The 10161-nt window shown below is 39.6% G+C and overlaps 1 protein-coding gene across 1 annotated transcript; it reads left to right on the top strand.

Annotated features, from left to right (window-relative positions):
• The first annotated feature begins 6771 nt into the window (after positions 1-6771).
• Positions 6772-8148, top strand: rrs1 (ribosome biogenesis regulator 1 homolog). Its single transcript, XM_053342426.1, has one exon. It carries the CDS (start codon positions 6787-6789, stop codon positions 7927-7929), a length of 1143 nt encoding a protein of 380 aa, XP_053198401.1. The 5' UTR covers positions 6772-6786; the 3' UTR covers positions 7930-8148.
• Positions 8149-10161: the final 2013 nt, after the last annotated feature.

The raw sequence follows: 10161 nt of genomic DNA on the forward strand, positions 1-10161 counted from the left end.
GAATTGGAGAAATAGAAACAAGGAAATTTAAGATTTTCATAGCCACTGCTTGCTGTAGTAAACTAAACATGTTTAAATTATTAAAGAAGTCAAATACAAGATCATCTCTAAACTGTGCCACTGACTAGGAATCATCATTTACATCCTGACTGCATCTCCCACTCAACAATTTCGAATTGTGTTCACCGATGAGTTTTTGAAAAGAGTTTCTGAAGTTCAACAGACAGATAAAATGTCTGAATGACTCTACAAATCCCTCTTGAAACATTGGTGCTGCATGACACGCAGCCCAAGAGGGAGATAACAGCACTTCCACCATATCTTCAGCGCATCTCTGAAAAGGCCAATTTGTCACTTGTCAGAACGAATATTTTGTTTGAAACAATTTATTTCAGTGTGATTTTTCTTCTTACATTCTTCATGGTTCATTGCCATCAAATCAGTTTGTGTCAGGTTGAGTAGCACTTAGTGGTTAAAAGCCCTCTTGTCTTTGATAAAGCATGTGAAGAGTACGTCATCAGGGTGGCTGGCTGGCTTTCTTTTTATTAACCACATTCTCACACAGGGGCTCATCAGATACTAAAGATGTCTCTCACTTAATTGCACTAAAAATAGAATTATAATCATTACATGTACAGTATAATAAGTATGCTTTACCCCAAAAATAATGTCTGATTGACCAAACTCTATATCCTCCCTGCAGTGAACAATTCTCCAGAGGAATTTGTGGCTGTCTGCATTCATTACGCTCAGTATCAGTCTAATTATGCGCCAATGTGCACCTACGGACTAATTAACTGGAGATCAATAAGGTCCCTGGATGCCCCTTATGTAGGGGTCCACGCTTAGCCCCCTCATTATTGGAGCTGCACCAAGGCTTCAAAGAGGATTTCTCGGGCTCCACCTGAGGGGCTGGATGACAAATTAGGCTGTGCAGGTTTGGCAAAAGTTGGTGTTTCCGCTGCTCTCCCTCCATGTTGTTGGATCTGATTATAAGTATGAAAAAGACCACAGGCAGTAGAAGAAGATGTTAAGCGATTTAAACACATTTTTATGCAGCCCAGTGGAGGTTTAACATGAGTATGAGGTGAAAGACTCAAAAACTGGTTACTGTGTGCAATGCTGCTCAATTTAAAGGAATACTTTTACATTTTGGGAAAATAAAATATTCCCTTTCTTGCAGAGAGTTAACTGAGAACAGAAATACCACTTTTTATGTTTTTCAGTACATCTGGCTTGGCATCCAGTAAGTGCCTGAAAGCCAAGCAAGCCAAGCCAAGCCAAGTCCCTGTTAAATGTAATTAAACCTAAAGTTAATTGGTATCATGTGATTTTGTATCCTTCGTGGGTTACCAATTAACAAGTCCTTAACATTGGAATCTTTCCCGCCCTTATCGTCCATCTGACATAGAGTGAACACAGCATTGGCTTAGCATAAAGATGGCAAGCAGGGGAAACTGTTAGGCTGGCTCTGTCCAATATCCACCTACCTGTAACTCTGAAACTCATTAATTAACACATTTTGTTCACATCTTGTTTTCTTCATTCCAAACAAAAACCAAAGTGTTCAAATGACATGGGCTTTGCAGGTGTTCATGTGCTTCATTATTTTTTGGCCAGTTGCAGTAACTTCCTGGAGTCTCCACTAATTGACTGGAAGTTAACTTACATGCACCTGGCCCAAAAACAAACCAACTGCTGCATGTAGCTTCAAGAGTGGCATCGATCATCTTAGCTAACACTTGGCAAAAAAAGAAATTTGCATACTGTTTGTCCCAAAATGTGTAAATGTTCCTTTAAGTTCAAACATTTGCTATGATTGCTGTATGCACTTTTGGATTTGAATAAATATAATTTTGATTAATTAGAAATAACTTGCAGGGAAGATGCTGTAGGTACTTCCTAAATCCTGACCAAAAAAATATAGCTACAGAAAAAGAACCAGCTCTTAATAAAGAAGAAAAGATGTGTCAACCAACTACTTATCATTTCATCATGTTTTCTCACAAAGTTGTAAGCCAACTTTGTGGACGCTCTGGTTCAACAGAGTACAGGGTGTATCCGATGATGTCACTGCGATAAGCCCCCACCGTGCTGCTGAATACCAAACTGAGGGATGACCTCTGTAAGTTGCCATGACACCAGGCACTAACCAGCTCTGTCTGCTTCCAACATCCAGCATGGAGCCACTGCAGCACATACACATACGTCATACATTTGCTTGCATGATTTTTTACCACACACACACTCACACATAGACACACACACAAACAGTGGAATGATATCTCAAGGACTCTCCCCTACATGCAGTGCTGATTCTAGGAAGCAGGCCAGGTTTTGGGGAGCAGCTGAACTGTTTCACTCACGTCAGCTGGACGTAGAGGGTGCGTGTACTTCCGGGAGGCTGCATCTGTGTTTCCTGCTCAACTGCAAACAGCACACCCAGTGTGACCTGGCTCCAGAGAGACAGGTAATACCTATTGCAGCAACAGGATTACCTTTTGCTTCCCTTTGTCATGTATTAAGACATTTTAAATGAGCACAGGAGATGCAGCAAAGTGGCTGGTGATTCTGTGTAAGCCCTTGTTGATTTCACTTTCCCCTGTGTGAAAACAGATGATGCAGTTTATCTTCTGGCTTGTCCTACTCAGAGCGTGAGATCCCACGCAGAGCAGGCGGTAGTTTGGAAGCAGCATGCACCTGTGAGGCATTGTGCTGGGCCAAATGGTGTTTCTGTCCCTACCAAAGCAGATCAATAAAGCCTCTGACCTCAACTGTCAGCCAACTAAACTCTGTTCACCAGGGGACGCTCATTTCCCTCTCAAAGTGGAATCAGGAAGTGGTGAATGTAATCTACAGAAGTGCCTAAGCCTATCAGCTAACAGCTCCGTCATGTGGGTTTTTTGTTTTGCATGAGCAGCTCAGAGTTAACTTGGATGGACCATCCCTTTTATTGATTCCTTTCTGAGAAATCAGGTCACGTGAAGCTGTTACCCATGATATTTATCACAGTGATGAATCTGTGGGTTCACTGTATGTTCAGAGAATATTTTGAGGCCTCCTATATGCCTCTGGGAAACGTGGGAAGCCTGAAATTCAGTCTTTTTTTCCTCTGTAGTAAAGTAGACTTTCCCTTACAGTTTGTTGTAAAGCAGAAAAATACAGTGTGATATTATTTGAGGATCTGAATGATGTTCCACCCAAACTTTTAAAAATATCTTCCAGTAGGTACGTCAAAGAATTTTATGTAATAATACAACCTCTATAAATACACAAGTAAAGTGTCAGCAGCTAATCATGTCTGATTTATGCCAGGATGGTGCTGATGAGATTTTTTCACTCTTCTCTTATGTATCTGGCCCTTAGGCGTTCTCACCTCTTCTTTGACGCTAACAGGTCGACTTTTGGATGGAGAAAGAAGTTTAAAGCCTGTGGCAATTTTTTTTTGCATGAATGAATGTGTTTCCTCTCTCCTATGATTCATGAATCGTGGTGGCCACTAGTCAGTAGGTATTTAAAGATGAGACGGAAACAGTGTAGCACGCGCATTCCTCACGTGACCAACCTCTGTGAACAGACGCAGAATACAGATACAGTTGTAGCACATGAAGGAAAAAAAGCAGTGTTCAAATAAATTGGATAAATGCAATATGTTTTGTGTACATGTGCATGCACTCTATAAATAGGGCTACGACATGTGGCATGAATGGTGCTTGTAGTGCTTTAAATTATGCAAAGCGCTGATCCTGTTAGAGTTATGGGCTTTACCTGCTTAGTCAACCATTCACAGATTGCATTCATTCATAAAAATATACAAATGTGAATATGTTTTTCATACATTGTCAGCATCTCTTTACACTGTAGATAGATGAAGATTGGATTAATTTTGTATTTCTGAGGTCTTCATTTCTTGTGTAGAGAAAGAAACATTCATAGAATTGTTTCTTTTGCATGTTCCCATTGTGTTGAGTACATGCAAGTACTGAGAGGGCATTGCCTGTTGCAGATGCAGGTGAATTATCAGCATCATGACAAAGGCAAGTGAGGATAGAAACTGAATAATACATTTTCCAGTCAGTCCAGAATAAAAGAAATAAGACTGGAATCGGAGGTGCAAATTGCAGAGAGATAAAGAGATATGTACATTGGCTTAACTGTACACATCACATAGGAGTCAGTCAGGTTACAACCACCCTGCAAGTCCAAAATATCAATTTTTCAGAAACCCAGGGTTATATTTAGCATTTCTGAGACTATCTGCTATGTTGCACGATAGTTTAATTATCACCAAGAGTTAGAGAATCCATTTAATAAGCCCTTTTGGCTAAAAGTGACACATTCTAAAACTGAGACCTGCAATGGTTTCACATGAAAGCAGCCATATGTTATGGAGAAACCTATTTCTAAAGCTCATCCTTTAAGCACATTTAAGCACTGCAGAGACACTGAAAGTGGGGATGACTTTGCTTCATGGCCAGCAGCTCATAAAGACCTGTGCTGTCTATAAAAGAAGTAATCCTGGAAAAGTAATCCTGTTTGGCTGAATTCACCCCGGATCAGAAGTCAGCAAAAAAAAGAAAGAAGAAGAAGCCTGGTGACGGTGGATGACACAGGCAGGCGATATAGTAGCTAACTACTGGACTATGTTTAAATTGGGTGGCTTTAGATACTATACATCCACACGTCACAGAGGACCTTATAGCCTTCTCTAAATCACAAATGGGACTCTGGATCACTAATTACGCATTTCCTCCTCACATCTCCAAACACAGCATCACTTGTGACCTTATCTCTGCGCAAGCCAGAGTGTTAGTATTCACATGGCAAGTCTGGCGATGAATGTAATTACTGGAGCCCAAAATAATAACACCACCATCTTTGAGGAACCAGCAGCCAGTCAATTGTAATAGGACCCCCTCTCCTCCTCCTCCTCCTCCTTCACCGCCTCATCCTTCTTCTCCTCTAAATTAGTGGAGACATGGACAAAAATAGAGTTATTATGGTGCTGAATCTATGGCGGAAACACATACAGAATAGATGATAGCGACGGGGGGATATTAATACTTCAGTGAATTTAATCTCTCATGAAAACATTTAAAGTAATCCTATTATAAAGTTTATCACAACTCCAGAAGTTTAAAATGATGTGCAGCCAGAGTAAGAGTCACAGCACAGAAACTCAGACTCAAACTGGATCAAAACATGGAAGTTTTTCCAATTTCCATAAATAATGTAAATTTAAATAGAGTAAAATCCAAAATATCTATGATTTAGAACTTTAAAAATGTGCATTTTAATTTTAATTTTGAACTCCTACATCTAACATGACATATTCACCTATTTGTTTCCATTTATCTGAATTGACTAAACTTTTATTTCATTTCCCATTATGTCCTCGTACTTTAATGTTTTGTCACTGATGTAAGTTTTGTATTTTCATAGAATTATCTTTGAGTTTAATATCTTTTAGTTTCTATGTTCAGTTGTCTAAAGAAGGATGATCAACACAAAAACACCAACTACTGAGCATTAAAAACATACAGTCTGTGTTACTTTCACTGATTTTATAGTTTTTTATGTGTAAATTAAAAAAGAAATACATATTGATGCAGTAATACTACATTTGTTTTTCAATTTGAAGAAGGATAAGAATATATTTATAATAATATAGTGACATTAAATCAATTATATTTATATAAATGTATTGTTTTGCCACAAAGCAATGCAATACAAGAAAGGAGGGCTTCTGTTCAGCTTTACTTCTTCTACCCATGTGTGTACATAAGATGATAAACAATACAATATGTTAAAATAAAAAGGTTTCTTTTCTTTAAATCTAATAATAAAAGTAATAATAATAGCAAAGAGTAAAAAATACCATGTGTTTATGTAAACAGTATATTACTTTCCTCCAATATATCCATAGGACTTGTATATTTGCAGTTTATTTCAGAGTGTATTATTATAGGATGTATTTTTTTACAACCAGGCAACCCAAAACTTATTTTGCTCTTTAATGGCCGATTTAAAAATGTGTAAAGCACAAGTGAATTATTTATTAACTTTTTAAAGATGTTTATTATTTTTTAACTTTTTAAAGATTATTTATTATATTACATAAATACTATACTACTAAATTACATTCTTAGTAATAGGGGAACCCAGTACTATTTGGAGACTAAGTTTCTCTACTAACTTTGTACTTTCTGATGAACTGATTAAGAAATGTTTATGTATGACAGCATGCTGAACTAATTAACTGTATACATTATATATAAATAAATATCATTTATATATATTTTTTCTTGTTTGTCTTGTTCTTTGTATGTATTTACTGTATGTGTAATAATATGAAAGCTAAAAAAAATGAATGAAAACTAATATAAGGACAGAGAAGATTGAAGCTTTATTCCTGTATTAATTTATATTGTATTGTGTTACTTTAACTTGGTAATTCATTGTATGATTTTATCTGCAATATCTAGAATTGAAAAAAAACTATTATAAATTAAAAAAGAAAGAAATGAAACAATGTCGCCCTCTTGTGACTTTAAATAGACATTTCCTGCGTTAACAGCGTGATAGGATGGCGACATCACGACCCGCCCCTGTCTTCCTCTGATTGGCTGATCCTGACATTCTAACCCTGACAGGCAGCGAGTACTAGTCAATCACAAGCATCTTAGGATGGGTCGTGCTTCGCCATCCTAGGAAAAAAAATCTTGACCCGGATATGATTACTTGTGTTTTCCCGTGTGAGCACACGTGGGGCAGCAGACTTTTAACATGGCAGCGTACAGCGTTGAGTCGCTGTTGGCCAAAGTTGAGCAAGATGAGGCAGAAAAGCTGAAAAGCATCACCGTCCAGAAGGAGCTGGACCTAGAGTTTGACATCGGGAACCTGCTGGCTTGTGACAAAAATCGCATCGAGTCGAGGGACTTCAAGGAGCAGAAAGAGGACTTCCTCAGCTCGTTAGCACGCGACAACACGCAGCTCCTGGTTAATGAAATATGGAAACTGCCCACAGAGAGGGTCGAGGAGGCGATCGTGGCCAAACTCCCTGATCCGGCGACCCCACTGCCCAGAGAGAAACCTCCACCGAAGGCCAAACCTCCGACAAAATGGGAAGAGTTCGCCAAGCTGAAGGGCATCCAGAAGAAGAAGAAGACCAACCTGGTTTGGGATGAGACTGCGAAGGAGTGGAGGCGCCGCTGGGGCTACAAGAGAGCCAAAGATGACACCAAGGAGTGGATGATCGAGGTGCCGGAGACTGCAGATCCCAATGAGGACCAGTTCGCTAAACGCGTCAAAGCCAAGAAGGAGAGAGTTGCCAAGAATGAGTTCAATCGGTTGAAGAACATCGCCAGGGCGCAGAAGATCCGGTTGCCAGGTGTGGGGCTCACCCCCGTGGCGCAGCAGTCCAAAGAAGACCTGTCCAGAGCCGCGAGTGTGGCCCGGACCTCCACAGCCTCCGTGGGGAAGTTCCAGGACCGCCTGCCCAAAGAGAAACCTCCAAAGAACATGGGCAAGAAAAGAAAGTTTGAGCCGCTCATCGGTAACTTTTCCACCGAGAAGCAGAAGCAGCTGGAGCTTCTGAAAATCCTGGACAGTAAGAAGCCCAAGCTGGACATCACCAAGGCTGTCAACAAGCAGATGAGAGAGGAGGACAGGGAGGAGGCAGCGGCCAAGTACAAGAAGATGGGAGCAGGGAAGAAGGGACGCAAAGGAAACATGTCAGGAAAAGGAAAAGGTGCTAGAGGCAAAGCAGGTGGAGGTGGAGGAGGAAAAGGAGGCAAATCATTTGGAGGTGGAGGTGGGAAAGGAGGCAAAGCATTTGGAGGTGGAGGTGGAGGAGGGAAAGGAGGCAGAGCATTTGGAGGTGGAGGAGGGAGAGGAGGCAAGAAGGGAGGCAGACCTGGGAAGCACTGATGACTGGAGCTTCCTGTATCCTGCTGCCTCTTGTTTGTGCCTTGGCTTCAATGCACTGAACTGCGCATACATGATGCAATATGAAATGACTGTAAAGGCTGAGAAGCTGTGTGTCCTCTCCAAATGCATACTTTTAAGTGTCACAAACTGTGTAAATACTGTTTGATACGTGTTATATTAATGGAAAACACTTGGATATGCCTCAATTAAAGTCGTTTAATTGTTTCCTTTCTGTTTTTATTTGAATGCACTTTTATATAGTCATGGCAACTGTGAGATATCTCTTTCACTGTTGATATTTTGGCTTGTCACCACAGGATAAGCACATATGTAACTAATAGCATCAATTAACACTGAATCCAATCCACTTAGAGTATTTTACTAATGCTCCGCTCTAGTTTTCTAAACCTTTTCAATGCAAACAACTCCCCACAAAATCCTTTACTTCTAGTTTTAATGCATCACACATCTACTGTATGCATTATGTTTATAAGGGTGTCACAGCATTGTGTTCAATACAGGATTTTAACCATTTTTTGCAAATAGCAGTCATGAGATCAAAGGGTTACATGAGTAGAAAAAAGTGCACTTGGATACACAATGAGTATTTAAAATAATCTTTATGGTAAATAGGATTATTATTTATGAGTTTACTGCAATCGTCCAAAAATACAATGGATAAAACATAAGATATGTGACATCTTGACAGTAAAAAGGATGTAGAGATGTGGTGCAGTTGTGGTAAAATGGTCAAAATACAGATATGTGCCTGAAAACTTTCTAGTGATAAATATAAACTGCTAATATTAGTTGACTGTATTGTCAGGATTGAATTTGCAGTTTTATATTTGCTCTGTTTGTCAGCACAGAAGTCAATATTGGCTCTTTGCATTAAGAGTTCTGCATATTGAAACTAAAAATGAACTCAAAGCAAAAATACTGTAAATGTCCCTGTTAACCTTTCTGGAGCTCCTAAATGTTTTTGCAGTATACCTGTTCTGATATGACAAAGTATCTGCTGTAAAAAAAAAAAAGAAACAAGTTCGCTTAAATCAACAACAGTAACTAAGATTGCATGTAATTCCAAATGTTCCTACATCAGTATACATTATATTATTGAAATAGCAGTTCAGCAAATGTTGATGGAAAACATAAACTGAGACTAGCAGTCTGTTACAGACGCCAAAATAACAACAATTACATATTGACTTACTGACTGACTTACTACTTGTCAACTCCACTATCGATGGCGATGGTTAATGTAGCTCTTTTCCAAACTAAACTATCCATGCACAATATATTTTCTCTATAGTTTTTTAATAACTGCCCTAATTTGTCTGAAGAGATAAAAGCTGGAACATGGAGCTTCCCAGTGCTTGCATATTTTCTTCGAACTAGTAAGTAAACATCTCAACAGCTCACTTTTTCTAAGCAGCTTAGCTTTTCTGTTATGTAAAGGCTTTGCTTCGGCCTTGGTGTCTCGACTGGAGGCATCACACTGAACTAGGAGCAGTGAGAGGAGTTGTAGATGGATCAGAAAGCCCATTTTTTTAACCTTTGGTACATTTGTGCACATTGAAAAGCTGCTAATGGCAAAACAAAACAAAAACAGCTTTGACTGATGGTGTTTGGGTCTATCCACAAATGTAATTTTGTGTGCTGCTGGTCTTTTTCCAGATCCAGAGGGGATGCAGCACAGCTCTGTTTTGAAGGACTTCTGAGGCCAAAGATAATGAGGTTAATGAATAGTCTCATCCATTTACAGCAGTTTCCTCTTTCAGACAAACCCATTTCTCGCTCAAGCTAATCCAAAGCCCTCCTGACACGATTTCTAACCTATATCCTGTTGACATTGATTGTAATTAATGGAGAAAATACCATACACTCATTTCCTATGCAGACTTGTCATTGGTAATAGTTAATAAATGCATTCATCAACCAACACTGTATTGTGTAAACATTGGCAGTTAACAACAAACTTCCAATGCTCTGATCTGATTGTGTTATTAATGTTATTGATGGATGCTTTTTAATCACTGACACAAGCTCACAGCCAAGCTCCATCACACCGGAGCGGGAGAGTGGAGGGGAGGTGGGGAAGTGTGAGGAGGAGGGGGGGGGGTTCAATCACCATCTGTTGAGCTGTCCGCCACCCTGTCCCAAGCTCATTCTTCTTTGTCCCTGCTTACCCAGGCCACTGGAAAATGGGACAGTCAATAACCCTAAATCAAT

Source organism: Scomber japonicus, chromosome 21 (genome assembly GCF_027409825.1).
Source record: "Scomber japonicus isolate fScoJap1 chromosome 21, fScoJap1.pri, whole genome shotgun sequence".
NCBI lineage: Eukaryota > Metazoa > Chordata > Actinopteri > Scombriformes > Scombridae > Scomber > Scomber japonicus.

Coding starts and splice junctions, on each gene's coding strand:
- rrs1 (XM_053342426.1), top strand. CDS start 6,787: ATGGCAGCGTACAGCGTTGAGTCGCTGTTGGCCAAAGTTGAGCAAGAT.